The 26,022-nt window shown below is 44.0% G+C and overlaps 1 protein-coding gene across 1 annotated transcript; it reads right to left on the bottom strand.

Annotated features, from left to right (window-relative positions):
* Positions 1–14,524: 14,524 nt before the first annotated feature.
* On the bottom strand, positions 14,525–25,368 carry LOC308302497 (extracellular calcium-sensing receptor-like; the record flags this gene model as incomplete). The annotated part of the gene is made up of 9 exons (XM_080746752.1): positions 14,525–14,894; positions 15,853–16,402; positions 16,488–16,611; positions 16,713–16,943; positions 17,570–17,845; positions 22,829–23,098; positions 24,035–24,121; positions 24,703–24,859; positions 25,259–25,368. The coding sequence occupies 9 exons, from the start codon at positions 25,366–25,368 to the stop codon at positions 14,525–14,527; spliced, it is 2,175 nt and encodes a 724-aa protein (XP_080602878.1).
* Positions 25,369–26,022: the final 654 nt, after the last annotated feature.

Here is a 26,022-nt window from a genome sequence, read left to right on the forward strand (position 1 = left end):
AGGAAAGGGACATTAAACACCCCTTGCATTGCCAGGTAGCACCCCCACGCAGGCTCAGTTTTATGGAGACAGTCTTGCCCTCCAGAACACCAAAGAAGAAGCAAGAGCCAACATCTGGGAAGATTAATGACAAATCAATGACACACAGGCTCCTGAATGGTTGGACAGGGGAATCACCCCAACAGAAATCCTCGCTATAGTGGCCACAACCTTGGCTGGACAGTCTGGAAGTCACTTATTAGACTGCGTGTGAACAAGGGAGGTGCAACGCATGAAAGTTTGGAACTCCACAACATAAGACACGTGCAGCTGTGGATCAGTGCACCTTGTGCCCAATATTGACAGCACGACATCTGCGTTTGCTACGGACTTGAAGAAGAAAACAGTCATGGAACTTGGACTGTTTACAAAAGAAGAGATGGGGTCACACCAGTGAAACTTGAGCTTGTCAGATGTGTGCAGGACAAGCCAATGACGGCACACTGGAAAGACTTGTTGACAAGCTATGCTTCATCTGTGAGACAGTTAATTGTTTTAATGATGAAGGTTGTTTGTGTGTCACTCTGTAATGATCATTTGACATGATATGCTCAAATCCACCTCTGAGGACATATCCAGAGATGCATGGTTGGCAGCAGCTTGGAAGCGGGAGTGGGATCCCGCCGGGCCTCCCCGCATCCATCACTACATCCGGGACCCAGGAGTTGGCGCCATAGGAGGAGACGACCTACCACGCCGGCAATGGACCACACTGAACTGCCTACAAACAGGGGTCGGTCGCTTTAAAACATCAATGAAGAAGTGGGGCCTGGCGGACAGTGCGGCATGAGAGTGCGGTGACCCTGATCAAACTGCCGACCATATAATCACCTCATGCCCCTTATACAGACCACCCTCGGAAGCAAGCCTTTTCGACCTAGGACCAGAGATGCTGGCATGGCTACGTGACACAGAGTTGGACCTCTTGACGTTACACGAAAGAAGATTGAATAGATAATGCTATTTTGTTTTTTCTACATTTGCTGATGTTTGGCTGAAATTGTCATTGTCATGTGTCTTCTACAGATCAGCTTCCACCACCCCCACCTAACACCTCTTTCTAACACCACCTCCTAACACCTCTTTCTAACACCACCTCCTAACACCTCTTTCTAACACCACCTTTTAACACCACCTCTTTCCATGAGGTCTTATAAGGAGGTGGTGGAATATGGTCTGTAGAAGACTCATGACAATGTGAACTCTCCACTCCCGCTGGTACCTGCAACTGCCATCTATGCAGGAGACTTCAACTGCCAACACAAGGATTTGTGTTTCAGCCAAACATCAGCAAATGTAGAGACACAGAGCCAATGGGCTTCTAGAGGCTGTTTGACCCATAAGAGCCCCCAAGCTTCTTCACTGCAAGATGTAACACCCATACCAACCAAGACGGAAATACGTCATTACCTCTGCAAATCCATCTGACTCTGCACCAAGAGGACCTTCTAAGTCAATGACTATCCTGAACTGGTTCCAACGTCCACCTCTCCTACTGGAACGAGAGAGTTGGTGCCCAAATAGACCTGACAAGTTCAAATTTAAGATGACCGCGAGGTGAGACAATGGGCCTACGTACATGTCGCACATGCAGCTGAAGACGGATGTTGTGAGCAAGCTCATCAACCATTACTCCAGTTGGTGCCTGTTGATTATGGATTATGTGTCTAGGGTCTGCTTATACAATGTTGCAGAAAGAATCATGGAGATGTTCAGATAGATCCCAGCTTTCAAACGACAACTCTGATGCAGAAAAGACATGGCCAGTCAGCCCTGAAGAAATGCTCTTACACTGAGTGTTTGACTCAAGTTCGAAAAGAGGAAGTCATGCAAAGAGTCATCCATTGACGGAGCTTGGTCTAATAATCCAAGATGAAGTATTGAGAGTTGGAGACTCTCCATGCATATGCCATGACAACATGGAAAGCATCCAGATATAATTCCGAAAGACTTGCACGTCACAATGCTGATTCTGCAAGACATTCATGAGAAGATCAGACTTAAGGTAAGGAACTATATGCTCTCACAACTGCGTCAGAGATATATGTCCCCCTCAGCAAACTCTGCAGTGAGGAGGTTCTGCCAACCAGGATGTATTACCTGGAGAATAATCAAAGGCAAGGCACTAGGATTGAAAATGGCAAACCAACCTCAAGACACATTATTACCTGCATGCCACCGTTCACAAATATGCAGGTGGACTATTTTGGACTGTTAGATATGAAGCAGCGATGTGGTACTGTGAAAGGGTGCAGAGTTCTGTTCACATGCCTCTCGACCAGAGCAGTACATCTGGAAGTAGCACACACATTGGACACCGATTCTTGCCCGAATGCTATCCGTCACTTTATGTGCAGACGAGGTATCCATCATGCATTCCGATAATCAAACTAATCAAACGTGTCCGATTGTGAGCTGCAAAAAACCCTTCATCAGTGGAACCAGCGGAAGATCCGGGATGCACTTGTGATGCAAAAAGCATCCACCTGTCAGGTCTCACTGTGTTCAATCCACCTGCCAGGTATCACTTTGGAGGGATCTGGGAGAGACATATTTGTTCTGTGAGGAAAATAATGATGTTCTGAAGGAGCAAACCATCAACATTGAACGTTTATGAACATTGTTTTGTGCAGTGGAACGAATATTAAATGACCGACCACTCACCAAGTCATCAGATGATCCTACAGATCTTGAGCCACTGACTTCTAACAACTATTCCTAATGAAGGAACAGACTGTCATGCCACCGTTCACAAAGGATGCACACTAAAGTGGAAGCAAGTGAAGTGTCTTGCTGACTTGTTTTGGGAGAGCTGGAGTAGTCACACAGATGATACCTGATGCAAAGGGGCGTGTCAGATGTGCGCAGGACAATACAAAGACAAACCACACTGGAAATATCTGTAGACAAGCTGTGCCTCATCTGTGAGACAGCCACTTAAGTTTATTGTTTTTATTGTTTGTCAGCTTCCTTGAAAACTCATGTACATGAATGTTTGGATGGATATGTGTAAATATGATACATTTTAAATATTTATCTTATTGTAACCATGTTGTATAAACATCTATATTTATATTATCTGTTTCATGTTGTCTCGTCAGAGTTTGTCTTTTCTTGTCACCCCTCCCCATGTGTTCTGTCCTGTGTCCCCCACTCTCGGCCTGCGCCTTGTCGTGGTGAGTGGGCTTTAAACCAAGACAGGCCTTTTAAACACCTTGTGGTGGTGCATGTTTTTTTTTAAACCAAGACAGGCCATTTAAACGACAATACACAGTATGATATGGTGTTGCTGTACCTTGGTCCACTGATCGGCTGTGACACAAGGCCAAAAGCTGAGTGTACTTTCAACAACACTTTTGGTCATTTTATCGTCTAATCAGGCTTTTATGAACACCCTGATCAGTTTTTAATTTGCTTGATTCAATATTTAGATATTTGATGTAAATGAGTTATCTGTGTGTGTGTGTGTGTGTGTGTGTGTGTGTGTGTGTGTGTGTGTGTGTGTGTGTGTGTGTGTGTGTGTGTGTGTGTGTGTGTGTGTGTGTGTGTGTGTGTGTACACGCGCATGTGTGTAACTACATACAGTAGCTTAAAACACTCTGCATCTGTCTAGACACCTTATTTGTAAAGTTATACAGTATCTCTTACTTGGTGGAAATGTTTCATTTTAGTGCAATATTGGCTGAGACATAGTGACAGTTGACTTTTCAATATAATGGCGGCACTAATTTCGGGACATCTTGACAACTTTTTAACATAACTCATCATTTTCAGCATATTTTTTCCAATATGGAAACATTGATTACAAATATATATATTTGGAGGTTGCATGATACTTCTAGGGCTTCTGGAAAGCTACTGACTAAATATCCAATTTTCTCTGATTTGAGGTATAGTGTGGAACTTTGGTTACAGAAAGAGTAATTCTCAAGATAGAAAGGTCATCTTGGGCTCAGATTGAAGCTTAGGGATGGGGGACGTTTTCTAAAGACAAATGAGGCAGTGATATTCACCATAAAGTGCTGGAAATTAATCATCCTTGTTGTTGTTTGTCAATCAGACAGTATATTTTTGGGTGTTTCTGGGGATGATGCTGTTCATATTTACAAATACAATAGTAGCACACCTCAAAATCCTATTCTCTTACTTACCCCTATATGTGTCAGGATACTCCATGCCCAATTTCAGACTTCCATGTCTATTTATGTAATTTTAGTGAATTCATATTTGGCTTTATCCAATTTCACCAGAGAAATATACAAAAGGGGGGTGTTGGGATAGTAGGGACATTTTGACAACTTTTTAACATAGCTCATCATTTTCAGCACATTTCTTCCAATAAGGAAACACTGATTAGAAATATATTTCTGGGGGGTGCATGGAAAGGGCTTCTATCTACTAGACTATTAACTTAGTGTTTCATTAGCAATAGTGAGTGACAAAACAGCTTGCCGTGGCAACAGAGGCACTTGCAGTGACAAGTTGCAAGTTGAACAATTAAGGCTTGCTGGCCAGCTCTTGGAGGCTGGTGAAACTGGTGAAACATAGCTAAGGCCGCCCCTTCACGGAGATGCTGCACGAAGATGTTGATTGATTGTAAACACAAAATTAACACAGTGACAGTAGGACTACAGTAGGTGGGTAACACAGAATTAATAAGCTTCTTTCAAACTACAACAAGTACCAGCTCAGCAGCGTTTGTTCTGTTTGCTGCCTGTACCAGCACGAGATGCGAGTGAGCGCACATAGTGCTGACGTGCGCTGCATAAGCATCAAAGAAATGACACATGAGAGAAATTACATTAATTTGGTGTCGGACCTTATCGTCCTGCTTTAGGAGGACCGGACTGTGTACTTTTTGCCCCGTGCAAGGCTCCAATTAATAAGAATTACCCTAATTAAAGTGAAACATCGATTAATCAAAAAACCCTAGTTCAGGGGTGGGCAACTTTGATGATGGAGAGGGCAGCTATATTTCCACCTTCACTCCAGAGGGCCACATTGCATAATGCTAGCCTACGTGAACTTTGTCATTCTCATACAAAAGAAGCAAAAATAGCAGATTTACAATCTCAAAACGCATCACGTAGCGATGCGTTTTGAGCTTATAGATCTGCTAATTTTGCTTCTTTTGAATTGGAATCCTGAATTATTTTGTTATTTTTTAATTGGAATCCTGAAATGTAACATTTTGATTTAATTTCAAACACTTTAGTTCTATACTCATGTTAACTTTTTGAACCTAAATACAAATAACTTGGACATAAAAAAATACATTTTAATACTACTATACTAGTCATTAAGCTACTATAGACTGATGGAATAAAAGCAGGTCAACATGCTTGATTTTGATCAAATTAGACATTTATTATGTATTATGTATTGATGTAATTCAGGTTTTCGCCTGTGTGTGCATGTGCTCCTTCTCAACCCAGTACTTTTCCATGAGTGCACAGTCTGATTGAGTGTCACTCCCCGCAGATCGGCTATGGGTGCCATCCGGGTATTTATTGTCTCCTTGACCATTGTTTGTACATAACCCTGAAGAAGGCAGCTTGTCTGTCCGAAAGTTTGGTTCCTTTTTTCTGTGTCCTAATAAATATATGCATCGGCAGCAACAAGTGTGTGGCTAGACTCTTTTTTTATTTTACTTGGAACATTAACACAACTTTACAGATTGAGTCTCTCCTGCCGTGACCCAAGGGGGCCAAGGCCAGATACCGAATGACTGTGGGAGTCTATTCAGATCCCATAATACCGGTTTCGGGAGCAGTACGTCCACCAACTATGAACACTCCAGACCTTCCTTTCATTGTATGTAAGGGGTTCTGCCCGACCACAATGATGAACTCTTCCTATCCGACCCATGATGGCATTGCAAATGTCCCAGATCTGCTGCTCCATTACGTGGAGCAAAAAAGGAGCTCCATTGCTCCTTTTGATATTAGTTTGTCCTCTGTTTTGGTTACGTCTTCGGTAAGATGTGTGTATATTATGGGTTTTCTTTTGTTTGATAGGTTTATTCTTATAGGCTATTTATGCTCTTAGGCTCCCACCCTGAGGTAACATGTAACTTAATGACTGACTTTTATCTTAACTTATTACAATAAAGCCCTAAGGGTTGGGATTTAAAACCTGTGTGGCCTGGCTGTTTGGGGACTGGGGAGGAGGGAGTCCACTTTTTTGTTGCGGCTTAGGCTCCCTTAGGCCGGGCCATAACAGTGAGAAACGGTGTCCTGGTTAGGACATGAAACTGCAACCGCAGGCTGTGGAGAGGTAGTCAGTGTCTGTTAGCCTGGTCCTCGTGCAGGGGCGGAGCGTCCGGTTAAGCTGGGTAAGCGGCCGCATATAGGCCCGCGAACCACGGGGCCCGGCCGTCAGACGATCAGATCACAAGGATCTTTAGTTTAGTTTAGCACTTTGCGTCCTCCGCCTCTAGGTGGGGCGCGGCGGCGGCAGCGAGGCCCGGTCATTGTGGCTCTCATACGGTCACAGGAAGTGGCCTGGGATAGCGCTGTGAGACCTAGGCCTGTGATAGACGGGCATGGGTCTTTTGTCATGATTATGATGGACAGTGGACAAGAGAAGAAAGGGAAGAGACTTTTGCCTTGGCTTGAAATGTGTTCGGATGGGACTGACATGGGCTGGTTGGGATTAAGATGGACAATCATTATACTGCTCTGGTCTTGTGTTCCATAAAAAAGAAAGAGGAAAAAGGAACATTTTAAAAATGTTTGTTTTATAACCTGCTGTTTAACTTTTGTTTGCTACTGTCTGTAATGGTGGATATGTTTTGTCAAACAATTTGACGGAGTCTGACAGTTTATACTTTTAATCTGTTCTTTTTGAGGTGTTGGTCTTGTTCATGTCCTTTTAGGTTTGTTCAATATAAATGTACGAGAGAAGGTGTTGAACATAGTGAAATGTAATAGAATCACTTTAGGATATAGGCTTACAATTATATTATCATTTGGTTTGGTTAAAGAAGGAAATGTATTGACAGGTTGAAATGTCTGCTGACGTAGGCAGAGGCCTCTTTGTGGTTATGCTTTTCCTGTATGTGAACTGTACTATTATTAATATTTGTTTTCTACTTTATGGGATTTCTTTGGGATTTTTCTGAAATTACTTTTACTAATCATTGAATTAATTATATAATTCATGAAAAACAATGTTTTTTGGGAATGCTTTGAACATGTTTTGTAATAATGATTAAAAACAATATTTAGGAAAAATGCAGTATATGTTTTAGTAGATATCAACCAACATTTTTGAAATGTCGTTTACTGCCATTAACATTGAAAAAGCGTATTGAAAAACTATAGATAGCTTTAGATAGGATATAGAAATGCACCGGGTGGCATGGAGTGAGTTGCCGGTTAAAGTTGTGTTTGGTTGTCTTCTCCCTGGTCCAACCTCCCGAACCTAACTCCATTTATGCTGAAGATCGAGGCAAGATGAGCCACTTTGTACTTGAGACGAGGCAGAAGAGACAGAAGTGAAATATAAGTGCTGTCTACCCTTATTTCAGGATACATGTCCTCAGTCAATTGAAACTATGAGTATGCATCTATGAGAAAGGGCAATGAAAAAGTTGTCCTGTGGCTCAGCTAGCCCCAGGTCGGTGGTCACAAAATTAAACAAACATGATGATGTATGTCCCTTTACAAAATGTCTTATGTATGTTCTTAAAGGTATCTTTAAACAATAATAAAAAACAACCAAATTTTTAGTTTGTTCTTCAGAACATTGTAAAAATGTGGTGGTAACAACAATATTGAAAAGTTCGCTTAAATGATGGTCCAAATTAAAGGATGAGCAAATTGAGCAGCAACAACATTTGAAAAGTGCAGACTAGAAACATTATTTTCTGACAATGTGCTCCTGTGACCAGCAGAGGACAGTGTAGTCCCATGTATTACTGCATCATCTCAGAATCCAAGAGAAATTAAGGGGATTACAGCAGGGGTTGTGTTTTCTTCCTTGGAGCCCCGTTCTTACATCTGACAAAAGATGAGATCCATATACACATGTGCATGCACACGCTCACATGTTAAAATCTGAAGCCCTTTTCATTTATTGTACGAGCAGTATGACATGAATAGCCGATACAGCTTCTGTGACACGCGGTGAGCTAGTAGATAAATGATTTAAAACATCATCTGTTCAAGGCAACCTACTGATCAACCACGCACGCACATTCACATTTTTCAAAAACATTGGGTAGAATGTGAGAAAGCAGGAGGGAGGTGGAGGTGAGAGAAAGTGTGTGTGTGTGTGTGTGTGTGTGTGTGTGTGTGTGTGTGTGTGTGTGTGTGTGTGTGTGTGTGTGTGTGTGTGTGTGTGTGTGTGTGTGTGTGTGTGTGTGTGTGTGTGTGTGTGTGTGTGTGTGTGTGTGTGTGTGTGTGTGTGTGTGTGTGTGTGTGTGTGACGTGTGTTTGAGAGAGAGAGAGAGAGAGCAGATATGTGTCCATTTGTTGACTCAGAGAGAGACTGAGCTGTCAGTTTAATTCAGCCGCAAGGTCTGTGCGTGCGTGCGTGCGTGCGTGCGATTCAGGCTTTAGCCTACACAAGATGATTCATTAAGTCGTTTTCGAAACGTGTACCGTACACACAGAATCGTCTCAAGAAATGTGTGTGCCCACATGAAACCACTGAGAATGGCAACACCGTCTCCAGAACTCAACAAAACCACTGTATTAAATATGCCAGGTCTGTGAATGCGTGGTACTATAAAGCTGCCACAAAGCACCAAAAAGAGAGAAGTGTGGGTGTTTTTTCTTTTTTTTTAATCATTTCCACTTGTTGCTGACAGTGGTAGTGTGGATGTGTGTATTCAGGCATCCAAAACACCAGCTCTGGCCGAATGGCCGAATGGCCTGGGGAGGGTTCTCAAACTTTTTCATACCACAACCCCATATTATGAGGGAACATATTCCCCCCCCCCCCCCCCCTCCCCACGGCGAGCAGTAAAACGCTAACATAACAAAGCTATTGGGGTGGTTCTGCAGTCTGCACACACGTGCATTTAGCTAAAGTATTGACGTTGTCGGGTGAAAACCTTGTATTTTAAAAACGATTTAAACTAGTGAAAACAGCCAATCTACAACCACACCGCGAGGCGTTGTGTGCTTGGGTACAGATGTAACCACATCATGGATCCGATAGACCCACTCGCTCCCGAGTAAATGAACCGCTGAGCTAAATCAACTCCTGTGTGCCTCAGCATTGTGTGTCTCTCTGTGTCATCTTGTCTGCTGTTGTTGCTACACTCGCTCTGTGAAGGAGGCAGACCTTTGTGTTTGCGTGTGTGTGTGTGTGTTTCTTGATAAATGTATGTTTCTTATTTTTTGGTAGCCAATTGGTGACCCCAATGGCAACTCCCCAAGACCCCACGTTGGGTCGTGACCCATAGTTTGAGCACCGCTGTTTGCGGATTCACCTACAATTATATTCATAAGGACCGCACCTCAGACAATTGGATGAAGCCATTCAGAATTCAGACAGTAGAGGTCTGTGTAGTAGTTCTGCCTTTAAAGACCACCTGACACCACTGTATACAAAGACCATTACCAGGGGCCCCCCCCTGGCGGCGGCGGTGGTTGGGGGGCCCGATCATTGCTTACCGGCCCGGTTCTGACTTGTTCAGCCAGTGTCAGGAAACACACTTGTCTCTTGACAATGAAACAGCCTTCAGTCTTGGACTAAAGTAGCTCAGCTGCTAGTCCAACTGCTGCCAAACAGCAATCTGTCCTGCAGTCATCAATCCTGGGTCAAAATTGGGTTGTGAGTTCATGGAGAAACAGCAGACATCAATGACTCAAAGAGAAACCACTGTCACATGTCCTTACAACCATATAGCCTACTGTATATAGACTTAGTCTCGCATTATAGCCAGGCAACTATTCCACAATCTCAGAATGCTATATACTGTTAAGTCTGGAACTACACCTCCTTTGCCTTTCATGTGCCCTAGTCTCTATATGTGTGTGTGTGTGTGTGTGTGTGTGTGTGTGTGTGTGTGTGTGTGTGTGTGTGTGTGTGTGTGTGTGTGTGTGTGTGTGTGTGTGTGTGTGTGTGTGTGTGTGTGTGTGTGTGTGTGTGTGTGTGTGTGTGTGATTGTTTTAAGTCTGTTGTTTTCCCTGCGCCCTGCGGTCACTTCTCACCCTTAAATGGGAAAACCACCCATTTTCAATATTGAACTGTCATTAATATAACTTAGAGGAGTTGTGTGGAAATAGAAAAAAAGTAGGAGCATGGTGGAAGAGGAGCTAAAGGAGGAAAGAACTCAAAGGGGCCTTTTCCACCAAAAGAACCTTGGTTCAAGAACCAGTGCGGTTCAACTTTCTTGGAACCTTGGTTAGTTCTTGCGAAACGACCGCTGGCTTGCGTTTCCACCAGATTGAACCAGAGCTATTGTCCCTCAGTTCCACCAGATTGAACCAGAGCTATTGTCCCTCAGTTCAGATGGTGGTTCACTGGAAAAACCAAGGATTTCGTGGTTCCTGTTCCGAACCAACTTTTATGGTTCGGAACCAACTCGGTTCTCGGTGGAAAGCTCACCTCTGGTTCATCCCATAGGCGGGAGAAAGAACCCGAAACGGTTCTTTGCCGGTCGAAAAACAGCCAAAGAGGACTGGGGAGGCAGGTTTATATAGGGCATGTACACCCGAGCCCAGGTGCACACCAATCTGTTTAATGTCAATGTACTGCTCCCCAAGTTCTGAGGGAAGCAAGGAGAAAAGGAAATTAATACAAAGAATATTACAAACCATAACCAGAACATAAGAGCGACATAACCATATAACATATCATACAGTGAACCGTCACAATGACGGAAGAGCATTTGAAAATAGAGGGAGGCAACAGTCTGTCCACGCGAGGCTAATATCAACTTAAAGGAGTCATCCAGACCAAAACACATATAGGGTTAAATCTGCCTTTTATCATACCCCTTCATACCTGCTTTAGTCGATTTTTTTCATAGCTGCCCCTGTTGCTAGATTTCGGCTTCCCCTGTTGCTAGATTTCGCTGGCTCTCTCATAACTAACACAGTGGATTGTCCTTAGGCTAGTGCGGTTATTTCTTTAGCTTCAAAGTTAGTATTTTTTTATTGGATTGTGTTTACACAACGTCCTGAGACCAACCAAACCGCTGTTTTGACCTCACAGGCACGGGGCACCCTTACTTGTCAAACGGCTTCTGCTCTGCACCAGAGCAGGGAGAGGAGAGGCTAGAAAGGGAGGGGAGGGAGGGGTCTGTTTGACAAGTAAGGGTGCCTTTGAGGTCAAAACAGCGGTGTGGTTGGTCTCAGGACGCAATCAAATAAAGAAATACTAACTTTGAAGCTAAAGAAATAACCGCACTAGCCTAAGGACAATCCACTGTGTTAGTTATGAGAGAGCCAGCGAAATCTAGCAACAGGGGCAGCTGAAATCTAGCAACAGGGGCAGCTATGAAAAAAAATCGACTAAAGCAGGTATGAAGGGGTATGATAAAAGGCAGATTTAACCCTATATGTGTTTTGGTCTGGATGACTCCTTTAACGCTAGAGGGGAGAAATCTCTTTGCCAGGTTCTGAGCTGACAGTGAAATGCAAATGATCCCATTAACTTGACACACAACGGTCTGGAGGTGTGAAGACCTTCTCTGCCTGGGGGAGATAGATACGGCCATCATAAGCTCTCTCTCCCAGTTCTGCCCCCAATTTCCTGAAATGTTGTGCTCATAGGTGGGTAGGAGTATAGCGAGGAGAGTCGGTCTCTTGTGATTATTGTACACACAGCATTGCTGTGTGTTAGGCTGATGGGGGGGGGGGGGGTCTCTCAACTTTGACTGTCTCACTGAATAGGCTCATGGTTTTCATCATTGACTGCCATGTATTAATTAATTCAGTAGCATCTGCCATGTTTTTTTTTTCCAGTGATGGCCGCCATAGAGTTATATAATATAGAGAGCGGATAGCCCTGCCCCCAGCTATTCATTTCAATGCATATTGCTTAGTGGCGTTTTGATGCACCTGGAAGAAGCAGCATTGTGGGGGAAATTGGCAAACAAAAGTTTGCCAATTTTACTTACGTCGAGACGTAATTACGTCACAAACGTCACTCATCGTCCATTGAACTCTATTGTAGACCCTAGCGGACGCCCACCCTAGAGCCTGAGTCTAATAATACCTGACGTTTCTTCCAGTTAAGGGGGCGTTAAACAGTGTTTGTTCGGGGTGGGACAATGTCGGTCTCTGCTCTACATACAATACAACTTGTTGTGATTTGACACTTTATCTATCTATCTCTCTCTATCTATATCTATATCTCTCTGTGTCTCTCTCTCTCTCTCCCCCTCTGCTTTCCATCTTATGATGCAGCTGACTGGACCTTCTTCACCCAACTGGCCTAATGAGGTACTTTGCACACTGTGTGTGTGTGCTTGGGTGTGTTTGTGCATGTGTGCATGTGTGCGTGTGTGCGTGTGTGTGTGAGAGAGAGAGAGTTCATGGCTGACACACACACACGCACGCACGCACGCACGCACGCACACGCACTATAAGAAGTAATTATTCAAGGCAAGGTGGCATAGGAGCCTCCCACACTTCTCCTCCTAATGAATTCTAAATGGTGAAACTAATGATCTCACACACACGCACGCACGCACGTCGCACGCACACACACACTCAGGTCTCCCAATAAGCAGGGTGATAAGGGCTCAGTGTGTCATATGTCATATAATCAGTGGTTCACTTCCATCCATTAACACTGGACTCTAAACACTTCACAGCACTTCCTCCTGCATGGAGAAATCCATCCTCCATGATGCTCTCAAGCTGCCTTCATGTAAAAACACACCTTGTTTTTGGGTTGACCTCACAGGACACTGTGGGTTTGTTTGGACCAAATACGCCAACAAATCACTCCCTCTTGCAGCATAATTGTTGTGGAAACTGAATAGTCTTTTTGGCAATGCGGGCCGCACAATAAAAACAGTGTTTTTGTCTCAGAAGTTCGTCTCACTTACCTGCATATCTTGTCACACTACTGACCACACAGTCTGCAGACGTAGCCTATCTACTACAAATACATGAAAGGTCGACCTAAAACAAAGTCGACCCAAACTCGTTTCCCAACGGGTCTGTGGCCTTAAGCTAGATGCAGAATAGACCGAAATCTAATCTTTGCTTCTCTGATCCCTGGAACAAAATATTTTGTGATAGGTGTCCATCCGTAGAACAAAATATTTTGAGATGGGGGTCTGCGACCAAAAACACATTTTGGGGGTCCATAGGCACATTCTAAAAATGTCTTCTAAATCCTAACAGTTTTCCTGAAAAAACGTATGTTGCTATCATTGTTTCTCAAACGTTGTCATGTCAAGGACCCCCATAATGATATGTATTTGGCCACAGACCCCCATCGCAAAATATTTTGTTCCAGGGACCCCCAGAAGCAAAGATTAGATTTTTGTCTATTCTGCATCGAGCTTAAGGCCACAGACCCGTTGGGAAACGAGTTTGGGTCGACTTTGTTTTAGGTCGCCTTTTCCTGTTTCCTCTACAACTAGATTGGTTAATTTGGCTAGGTGTACAGCTGTAAGGGCTTAAATGCATAGAGGCCTGTTTGTGATCACATTTATTGCCTTGTATTTTAGTCATTACTAGTTGTTTCTTCATCCACCTCTCTCTCTCTGTCACTCGTTACATCTCTCTTCGATTTCATGGTGCTTTTAGTGATTTACATCACTAAAAGCACCATGAAATCAGTGACAGCGGCGTAACAACCGCGACGCATGCAGCCAAACACAGTTGCGCTGTGGTCCGAGTATCCAAGTCATTTGGGGCCCAACCGTGCCATTGGTAATATAAACTGATAATGTACAGAGATACAAAGGCAGTTTACAAAATAAATGTATATTATAAACAACATAGGCATAATGGAATATTTGGGGAACATTTTCATATTTACCATGCTCTCTGAAATCAAGACAATGTAGGCATATGGAACAAAAAGTGTGTTCTCTTTCGTCCTTCAGCCAGCATGTGAGTAATTCTTCTAATGCTGCTGGCTAAAGTCGCATACAGAACAGAACTGTACAGTATACAGTTTGCACTGCGCGCAGTGTTGCGCCACGTTGTCGTCAATTAAACCGTCTGTTGTCATAAATGTAGTCGTCTCTAGTTGTTGCAAGAGCTGCAGCTGTTTTTGCACGTTGCTGTACTTCACCCAAGGGATGAAGTACGGCTGATTCTTCTAGGAAGCACGGATGACATTTAAAATGCTAAAATATTCATATAACATTGACTATCTTCTTGTTGCACAGATGTTAAGTGCTCTACTCAGCACTGAAATGTTTGGGCTGTATTTTGTCATGAAGACAAAAATATGACCTATTAGATGCTGAGCTTGATATGCATTTTTCTGGAACATCACAAATTTCCCCTGAATGTGGGTCCTAATGGCTTTTCTGTTTGGTCATAGCTCTATAGTTCTACTAAGTCTTGGCGGTCCCTCGGCCCATGATGGACTTCTTAGTGTTTCTCTCAGGTCTTAGCAGGATGTTATAACACTTTGGGCCAAACAGTGCCACCAATAGGCCAGAACTAGACGCTAAGATAGCAAACACCTCCACTACATCTGCATATTTGCCCGGAGAGCTGACATATGCCGGGATGAAGGCTATCCACACTGCGCAGAAGATCAACATGCTGAAAGTGATCAACTTGGCTTCGTTGAAGTTGTCCGGAAGATTCCTCGCCATGAACGCGAGAACAAAACTGAGCAGTGCCAGCAAACCGATATAACTCAGCAGCACTGCGAAACCAACCGCTGATCCCACCGCACACTCATAGACTATCTTATCACTAGGGTTGGACACGGTAACCGCCGTACCGCCGTACCGCGGTAAACCGAGGTCTACCGCGGTGTCAGTGTGCTTACCGCGGTAAAAAAAGACAAAAAAAAGTCTATTTTTTATTGGAAAACCAGCGAGTTTTAAAACAGGGGAGAAGCGAGGACCGCATGCGCTCCATGCCGCTCTGCTCTGGGCCGTGTACCACAGTTTGGAAGCCAATACGTCACTCTCACTCTCAGAGACACAGACAGTCAGACCTACACAGGGGAGCCTGCGTAGAGGAGTACAGAGCAGCGTAAACTTTCTTTGTAATCCACACGACACAAGGATGTTAATACATACCTTGTGTTGTGGCATATCTTTTTTTATTCATACGGATTACTGGCGGAGCGCGGGCCGCGTGGACTAAAACCGAAACTGTTTTACTTTTTCCACTCCGTCGCACGTTGTGCCCGGCGGCGCGTCGGAGATTTTATAACCTTTTCTGTCAAGTCTTGTAACTAAAACCTGTATATAGCAGCACTCAATCACTGCGATTTGAGAGTTGAGACGTGACGTGACGTGACGTGAGTTTACAGAATCACTGTACATGATCTGACTACCCGTCCTCTTCTGGTTTGTTCACACAGCTGTTTGTGTCTGAAAAGCTAAGTAGCTAGCCTACGTTACTATGGTAACCCGACAGTGCAGATCTAAAAGCTCAGAACGCGTCGCGGATGCGATGTGTTGTGAGCTTGTAGATCTGCTCCTTTCAAAGCCATACCCGCTGTGCTGTACGGAGAAGTATAACTCGGGCAGTCAGGCTGTGGAGACTCGAGAGGCGACTTTTGGGAAGATGATTTCAATATTTTGGCTTATCGCCGAACCTTAATTAATAGATACGGGGGTGCGGTAATTACCGCAGTACCGACGGTAAATGGGAAGACGGTAATCGCGGTAACAAAATGTCGATACCGCCCCAGGCCTACTTATCACTGTGGTCTTGTGTGTTTTTATGAGGAGTCGGTGAGGCAGACACCAGCCAGACGACGCAGATAACTGCCTGGACGAAAGTAAGAACAACGACGGTTCCTCTCTGCTGTATGGCGCCGAACCACTTCATAATGTCTGCACTCCCAGGCTTGGAGGACTTGAACACGGCCAAAACCACCATAGTCTTTACCAAGATACAAGAGGCACACAAGACGAAGCTAATACCGAACGCGGCGTGCCTCAGCTGACACGTCCAGCGACTCGGGCGGCCGATGAACAGCAGGGAGCACATGAAGCACAGTTTGAGCGACAGGATGAGGAGGAAGCTGAGTTCCGAGTTGTTGGCGCGCACTATGGGCGTGCTTCTGTGGCGGATGAAGATGCCCAGGACGACGGCGCAGGTGAGCGTGCCCAGCAACGCGATGGTTGTCAAGGAGATGCCCAGGGCCTCGTGGTAGGAGAGGAACTCCACGCTCTTGGGGACACAGTGGTCCCGCTGGGGGCTGGACCAGAAGTCCTCTGGACAGCTGGTGCACTCTGTAGAGTCTGACAAAGAGGGTGAGATCAAAGGGACAGATATGTACGGTATTGTTCTAAATCTACTGTACATATATACATAATGTAAAGTTACCAGTCTCATTACTGATCTCTCCCTCGGAACAAGCGATGCAGTCAAAGCAGCAGACAGGTTCCCCTTTCCTTCTGGCCAGACGGGTCCCAGGGGAACAGCTCTCACTGCACACTGACCGGGGAGGCTGCAGATTAAAGTAACAATGATCAACTCTCAGTCTAAACTAAATTGCATTCCTATCACGAGACCAACACTAGTTATTTTAGAAATGAAGATTAAAGTTACTTTTGCGGATTCAAAGTTCCAGAAAATCCTGTCTTCGTCGAGGATGAGCTCTTCGCCTGCAGAGGCTGATCCCTTGACCACGCCTACATTGTGAACCTTTGTGCTTCCGTCAGGGAGCCACGCCCAGTTAACGACGTCATAGATTGGTTCACCAGGATCACCGTTTCCATCAAACGATACATGATCGCCATGCGACGTGGTGAAGCTGATCTTTTCCAGGTAATGTACTAGCTAGAAATGATGAGTACCATTAAGATCAAGAGCTTGCAATAAACGTAATACACATTCTCAGCCATCTGTGCCTGAAGGCTGGAGTGGGATGTGGGGGGTACTTGAGCTCGACATAGATGCATGCCAAGATTGGGTCTGTGGCATGATTATTCATTTATTTGTTTTTTAGCCATTTTGTTTTTGCATTACAAAAGGTCCTCACACTTACTGCAGTAATGTAGTGGCAAACTGCAATGACTGACACATGTATACTATGATTATATAAGTCCATGAATGGGACATTAAATCATCCATCCGTTTTTATGTCAGTATGTCAGTACATCAACAATAACACTGCATAGGAATATCAAACTAGAAAAACAATAACATAGGTAGACCATGCACCTAATCAGTAAAACAAAGTTTCTAAAACCTAAAAATGCTATCTAGCTTCATATATGATCATTGAGGGAAGGGGAGTGTAGACGGGTTTCTGAACTGCCCACAGCTCTCCTAGACACACCGACCGAGTAGAAATCAAATTATGCTATTTCATCTTGAACATTAGTGAGGACCAATTATATGAAAATAGGTTGAAAAGTGGTGAAGTCGTCCTTTAACAGGTGACCTGTGAATGCATGTCACACCTGCCATGGCTGTATGGTCTGCACACTGGCACAGCTGTGCCCGGTGAAGGGCCCTCTTCCTGGCACACACTGCAACATGTCATGCAGGGCGTGGGCCAGAGCATACACAGCCTTGTATATGTTATACTCTGGCCTGAGTTCAGACACATCCAACAGTGTGGTTCCTGCTGCTTGCAGGTCCTCTCGTCCCGTACACACGCCTCCACCAGCATCCACCCACTCTGATGGAAGGGGGGCAAAGTTACACCGGAAAGTGTGCTCCCAGAACTGCCTCACCTGAAGAGACACATTGCAGACCGGTTTTGAGTTTGTCAGGAATTTTGTATTTAGTTTTAGTCATAGTCTTTTGAATAAGATTTAATTTAGTTTTTGTCAGATTTTAGTCATCTGAAATTGTTAGTTTTGGTCTAGTTTTAGTCAACTAAATATCATATTTTTGTAGATAAAATCTATTGTTTATTTTGTCTGCAAAATATTATTTTAGCAGGCCTTGATAGCGACGTAATGCCTGATTTTACACTTAGTAGCAAGAGTACACGTGTTATCAACAAGAATCTGTATACTTGAATATTAAGGGTGAGCGATAAAATAGCAGCCAGGAGAATGAGGCTTGCAGGACACTGCCAAAGACACCAGGAGCTGCCAGCCAGCAAACTGGTGCTGTGGGAGCCAACACATGGGCACTGGTCACAAGGAAGTCCCACACTAACATATGTGGATGTACTCAAGAAAGACGCAGGAGCGCAAAGTGCCAACAAGCTGGCCAGATGTATGGAAGCGACGATGGAGGGCTCGTCTGAGGACGACCTAGGGCAGGGGTCGGCAACCCAAAATGTTGAAAGAGCCATATTGGACCAAAAAAACTAATCTGTCTGGAGCCGCAAAAAATTAAAAGCCTTATAAGCCTTATAATGAAGGCAACACATGCTGTAAGTGTTTATATTAGCTATATTAGCCTACTATCAAAATGACTAAGTAGGCTACAAAATAATACAGAATGAGCATTCTTTTTTTTTATATATATTTTTTTATCCCACGGTTTTGCAACGCATTTTTCTCACCCGGTGACTACCTAACCTGTAGTCCTGGTTTCCGCTCTCCCCCTGCCGCGCCAGGGGACATTGGGGAGCACCCGGCTGGCTAGGGGGAGGTAGTATAGAAACCAGGACTACTGCATGTTTTTGTGTGAGGGCCTATGCCCAAGGAGACTAGGGGAGAACATGCAAACTCACCACAGAAAGGCCCTGTCGCCAACCCCACCTAGGGTGTGGGTGCTGATGACGCGGGTGGAGGAACACGCCCACGAGCGCCCACAGCTTCCCCCGGCGGTAATCGAACCCAGGACCTTCTGGCTGTGAGGCGAAGTGCTAACCACTGCACCACCGTGCCCCATGAGCATTCATGAGCATTCATGATTAAATGTTTATTTTCCCTGCTGGAGAGAATGACACACCACCATAGACTGTAGAAAAATATGGACGGCGCAACGCCATTGCTTTCTATGCAGCGAAAATGAGTTTTTTTTTCTCCCTTGTATGGGTGTCGCCATCATTGTTTGAATGGTACCCCAGGAATCATAAGGAAAGCTATTGGCTGCCAACGGTCATGTGGAACCGCAGGGACACATGGGAGAATGTGGTGTGGAGCCTCCCGAAATACAGCACATGAAGAAGAAAATGTGAAGGGCGGGTCTTTCTCAGTCTATGCCAGGGGTCCTCAATAGGCGGACCGCGGTCCGGATTTCTGAGAAATCTCCGCACAGTTGTATCGGACTGGCTGTGTGTGATGTGTGTTTGTGTGTGCGCGGGTGTGTGTATGTGCTCATTCGCTCAAACACATACACAGGCTCACAAGACACACCCCTCCGCCAATTTGCAAGCCCACAAAGTGTTGCGGATGCAACGTGCTGTGGGCTTGTAGATCAAAGGTTTTCCGTCCCTCCGACGCAGTCTGCTCTCCATGCTGCTCCCCCCTCCCCTCTCCACACACTCATGCCGCTCGCTGCCTGAAAAAGGTTGCTAAAACCTCTTGGAAACCATTGCTCCCACTGGATTAATAACTTAGAGATCTTCTACTACCTTTGACTGTTCAATTGGAGAGGACAACAGCAACACATTAAAATCCACGATGTAAGGCTCCAACTGCTTGCATTAGACGAGAAATGGTCGCGATGCGTGATCATGCGTCTTTAACAATGTGATGTGTCGTCGCATATTATTGTCAGCTATCCTAGGCTGTGTTAGGTTAATAACTATGACTCGTTGACCCTGATTTGACTGGTCATTTGACATAGGCAATCAGCACAGTCTGGCTTGTGCAGTACGTGTCAACTGGTGTAGCATACAAGTTGATAAGAACACAGCAAGCTGACCTCAGATCAGTTTAGTTGGCCACGCCCCCCCGCAACTTTATCATCAATTTTAACATTAATGGGAACATATTTGCACAAAACGCATATCATGGTGGTTGAAAGGCAGGTTTTCACTAGCGACAGGAACCATAAAGTATGTATGAGAATGTGTATTAAGGTTAGAAAATCAAAGGGGAAAATGAATGGGATCCAATGGAGAGTAATTATTTTTGGTACCTCGCGGGGGGAAAACAGCGCAACTAGCGGCCAATCATAGGAACTTTGACTTCCGTGTTTGCTTCAGATAAAATCCTGGCAACGACACGCCTGCACACCACGTGACTACTCTGCTGTACGATGGTGCTTTAAGTTTAACTTCCATTACAATATTAATGTATTATCTTTTGTTGCATTGATGAAATTATAGAAATACAATAAAGAAATCAGATTTGGGAACAAACCACCGGTTTGTTTGCAACAGCCACCTGCCTGGCACCACGCCCCCATCTTTTTCCATATTCATATATTTTTGAAAAAGCTCCAGGGAGCCACTAGGGTGGCGCTAAAGAGCTGCATGCGGCTCTAGAGCCGCAGGTTGCTGACCTCCGACCTAGGGAGAGCATGCATCCAAACCTCCCAAAACAAACTGATTCGGCTACTTCTCTACCTGGGGCCTATGACCCATGTTTCTCTAACACATTTTACTAGAGTAACATCACATTGCCCCATCTACTAGCCCAAGTTGGCTCAGCATTGAAGACAGGTTTAAACAACTAAAAATGGGATTGACTTTCAAAATAGTCAACTAAAATCTGCCCTCCATCCCCTCAGTATAGTTCGAGTGTTTCGTGCACAAATCGTGCACTTTATGATAGAAGCATGACATTTGGCACACAGTTAGAACATACCATATGGAACATTTTTGGCTATAGGGACATCACAGATTTGTCTTGGAAACTTGTGGGAGGCAATCAAAGTTGGGCTCTCATAGACTTTACTATACCGTAAAATAATACAAAAAATATATATGCTTTAAGTAGCATGTGAGGGGTCAAACTATTGGTGTTTTCCGAGATTCTGAATCCAATGCAAGCATTTGTTTTGCACGAAAAACATTCCTTTCCGAAACACGGCCCCCACAAAACTGAAAAGTGACGACTCATCACAGTAGCCGTTTTTAGCCCAAGGAATGTTTTTTGTGCAAAACAAATGCATGCATTGGATTCAGAAACAATGCAAGCAAGAATTGGGTGTTGCGCTCTGAAAAGAGTGCAACACCCGAGCGCAACTAAACATAAAATGACTTGTCTTTTAATTCTACTGGATCTCTTCTCCACTATATATAGTCCCTCCCTAACAGTCTAGTTTTTATTTGTTGACAAAATTATCAAATTTAGTTTTAGTAATCATAGCTTAGGCTTTATTTAGTTCTTAATTCGTGTTCGTCGTAGTTTTGGTAGACGAAATCAACACTGATGAAGACTTATACATAAATACAATGTGTTCTCCGTAAACCGTCCCACCTGAAGAAATACAAAGGAGACTTAAGCATAGGGTGCGTTCGAAAATGCCCACAACGAGCACACTCACATATTAGTTTGTATTGGCCAGTTTGCTCAGTGCTGTATTTCCGAACGCGCCCATAAATAAAATAAGCAATTGCATCAGCTCGGATACTAATGAAACAAAAGACTCACTATGGTATTTTCATGGCTGTTGTCTGGTTCATTGCCAGGATGTATTTTTGACATGAAGTCCCTGAGACCTGGTATCTCCCCACGACGGATGTCAACACCCAGCGTACCTTGCAGGTATGATGTGATGTGAGGAGACTGAAGAGTTTGATCTGTCATCCAACCTGCAGCGGCTATCCATTGTAGACCTGTCACATTCTGCTTTACCACCTGTTTAATATTACATTGTATTTATTGAATTTTCAAACAAATTAGAAATAAAGAACAGTTAAGAGCGGCTCTGTAGGTAAGCGATGCACTGAAAAGGGAGAAGAAAAAAAAAAGACAGAGAGATACGTCCCAATAATTTGTTAAACAATGCATTGCTGTGATCTCAAGACTGAGAAAACTAATGTCAGGGAAATAATAATTATTTCATATGCGGTCAGTGCGGATATATATAAAAATAATAATAGTATGCTGTTGGATGATGCATGCACGCACGCACGCGCACACACACACACACACACACACACACACACACACACACACACACACACACACACACACACACACACACACACACACCAAGGACACTTGGCATGATGGGGCTGAATGTTTCCAATAAACCTGGTTTGCAAGGCAAAAGCAAGGACATAGTAATCTAAAAACTTGGTAGACCAAGATTGTCAGTCAAACAGTAGAACCCTTGCCGTGTTCAAAGCCTCCCTCAAAACCCACCTCTTTAGACTTGCTTCCCCCACGTAACTCTACTCTCCCTCTCTGCTATTTTAATTCTTCTCTTAATAAAGTTGTTTTTATTTTATTTTATTTACTATAGTTATGTAAAGCGACTTTGTGCTCATCTGATGTATTATTAATAACCAAAACATGACATCAATAATCTGCAGCAGCATTAGGCTACATTGAATCTATACATACTTTAGGATGCCGGGTCAACAATGACCTGGCATATATAGCATGCAATCTAAATGACATTTTAGCCTTTGCATAAGCCTGTATGGTCATCGAGGCTAGGGGCAAGGTAGAGTCTGAAGAGGTGAGTCTTCAGATTACGGCGGAAGCTAGGGCGTGAGCCTGCATTTCTAATGGCAATATATGTATGGCAATTCTGCAGTTGGCAGTTAGTCTGCAGGTCTAACTGTACATAATATGCAGTTGAATTGCCTTAGAACGATGAATCCCTAAATCAACATGTTGCACAATAACACAAACCTCCTCCATGAGATTAAGCGTATAGCTCCCGTATGTGAACACAATGACCACGCGAGCCGTGGATGTCTTTATAACGGTGACAATGCTCCGTAGTTTGGCCTGGTCGTTGTCCCAGGGCACACCCTCTAAATAAGCCAGACAACCGAAGCCCGACCGGGCCATCTCAGCCTGGAGGGATCGGCCAGCATCGCGGCCATAGTCGTCATCGCTAATCACCATGCCTACCCAGGTCCATCCGAACCGCCTGAGAATCTGGAGCATAGCTCGTATCTGTAGGATAAAAATAATGGAGGGATACTGTAGGCGCTTAGGTTCTGGTTCTCAAACTCTTTTGTCTCAGGTCACCCGTGTAAATAACTTTCATCCAAAGCACCCCTGAATTACACTGTAAAGGTCTTTGCACACTGCTGCGTTTTTTGGGCCGAATATCGGAGCAAATTTCGGATCACGTAAATAAAAGAATCAACCTCACACTATGTCACTCACGTTTGCACACTGCCACCCGTTTCGTATTTATTTTCGGACCAGGGTTGAATTTTTTTTCGCAACTGTTGCCACTGAGTCCTTTGCTCTCTCCCTCTTTTTCCTCTCTCTCTCCCTGGCCTCCGGATTTCGGATTTCCAAAATGCAACGAAATAATGCAGTGCAGTGTGCAACCAGCTACATTTATGTCAAATTACAGTACAGTAAGTAAATATGTAAATCTTTCCCCATAAGAGACAGTCACTAGGACCTTTACAACACAAGCACAACAGATTGAAAATAACTTCATAATTGTCATTTAACCACCCCAGAATCCCTATTATGTTGGGAACATTCACCAAAAATCAACAATCTACAATCTCAAAACGCTTCACAACGTGATGCGTTGTGAATTTGTAGATCTGCTATTTTTGGTAAGGAGGTTTGTTGTTCTGGTCTTGCTAATTATAGAGCATTTAAGTAGTTAAACTGAAGTGATATTGATACATTTCAAATACGATCAAAGTATTCTGCCTTCTAAGGTGCCACGGCCCACTGTGGCCCAGAACCCCTGGGTTGGACTATTCATTAAGGTAAATTCACAAATCTCCAACTCATATTCCATAATGAAGCTCTAGCAGTAATACTAACACAATATGATAACACTCACACGAGGGACGTTTATTTAAAGTGTGTGGAGCACAAACTACTTGATACCAACGCATCTTGTCTGTAGACATTTACCTGGAAGGCATTACTTGGGTTTGTTCTGAAGAAGGATGGGAACTTGTTCTGGTCACTCAGACAAGAGCAAGCAGCATAGTAAGCTACCTGAAAAAGGCACAAAACACCTGTTCAGCAAATCAACAATATACTACTGTACATTTCCTTTGAAAAATTCCCTCTGCCGAGGGAGGAGGAAGACAAAATAAACGAAACATCATGTTAGATGGACAGCAACAATCAATCCTGCAGGCAAATTTCCTCTTTAAAAAGAATCACTTTTATCCCACATCTTTTTCTTGGAGAGAGATTCCTACTCTCATGTCCAGACAAAGAATCAAACTTCCAACACACATTTCACTTAAACATTCTCACTCTGTTCAAAATCTGCACTCTCTCCTCATATGCTCTGCCTGCAAGTAAGTAAGTTCTTTGGTCTATTTACAGCTTGTATTTGATCTATTTACAGCTACAAACACATTATTTATCATTATGCATCATAATAAGATAAGGGTTCATGGTTAAAGGGGATTCAAGTATAGGAAACTCACCATGGGCACCCTGTACAAACCTAATACTCTAGAGATGGCGATAGAATTTATTGAAGAATCAGGACCGACAATTCCAAGCACTGGAGGAGAGCCAGAACATCTCTCATCCAATTGAAACTGCTCCTCTCTCCCGCTGACCAATGCCAACGCTGCACGGAATCCGACTCCAAGCGAGTAACAGGTATCATAGATGCTGTATCCCAGAGTCACGTTGGGTAGCAGGCTGGGGTCTCTGTTAATCTCGGAAATGGCAAAAGCCATGGTCTGGGCCAGCCTGAACCCTTCAGTGTTAAATCTAAAACATAGAATAACAAAGTAACCTTCCAACATTTATCTTTTTAGATATATCATCACTGTCGGGCAGTAACCTCGTATCTCAAAGTTTTTTCGGAAAGTAAAGCCCTGCTTCATCATACAAGGCCGTCGCACAAAAGTAGTGAAAACAGCAGATCTACAAGCACACAACGCCTTGCGGTAAGCACACAACGCCTCGCACCGCGAGGCGTTGTGTGCTTGTAGATGGTCTGTTTTCACTAGTTTAAATCATTTTTAAAATGATAAATACAAAATGAACGATTTCCACCCGACAGCGACAATATGCAACGACAACTAATCCTATATTGTGTAGATAGAATCAAGGTCCCTGTTCTCTTGTTCTGCTATTGCATTTGATGATTCTCAGTGAGAATCTCACCCATAGCAAGTGGGCTCTTGCTGCTTGGAGGTGAAAGACAGCTTAGGGTAGACAGAGGAGAGGTGGATAAAAAGCAAACCGCCCAACATAATGTCCCCAGCCTGGTACATTGTGTTGAGATTAAACTGTGCCTGTAACTCGCAATGAGAGGACGGTGAGGAAGACAAAGGAGTGAAGGAAGAGAACAGCATCAAGCACAAGGACAACAGGTGTGTGTCTGGAGAAGCCCTCATGATGATTGTCCTCTCCCCTTTCCAGATTCTTTGTCCGGTCGTTGTATACACAGCGGCTGCCGTCCCTTGTGACACCTTTATGGCATTACGTAAGCTTTCACAGCACCCATTGGTTGGTTCTGTGCCATCTGGTTCTGTGCCAACTTATGCCACTACGTAATATGTTTCACATCACCCATCTGGGCAGAGGCAGAAGTAGAGAGGCCAGGCATAACATACATTAGCCGTCGTGTGTGTGTGTGTGTGTGTGTGTGTGTGTGTGTGTGTGTGTGTGTGTGTGTGTGTGTGTGTGTGTGTGTGTGTGTGTGTGTGTGTGTGTGTGTGTGTGTACGTGTGGAGCCAATGGAGCTATGTCACCACTCACCAACGCTTCAATAGCAACAATTCACCCATAGAAGAAACATATCTGTTACAGGAATGAGTGAATGAATGAATGAAATATGTAAAAAGAGTGTGTGATGTGAAATATTAAAATAAAAAAAATAAAAATTGACTTTGCATTAGGGACATTAATTGCCCTGTTATATGAAA

The sequence above is a fragment of the Nannobrachium achirus genome (assembly GCF_963921795.1).
Source record: "Nannobrachium achirus genome assembly, chromosome: 17".
NCBI lineage: Eukaryota > Metazoa > Chordata > Actinopteri > Myctophiformes > Myctophidae > Nannobrachium > Nannobrachium achirus.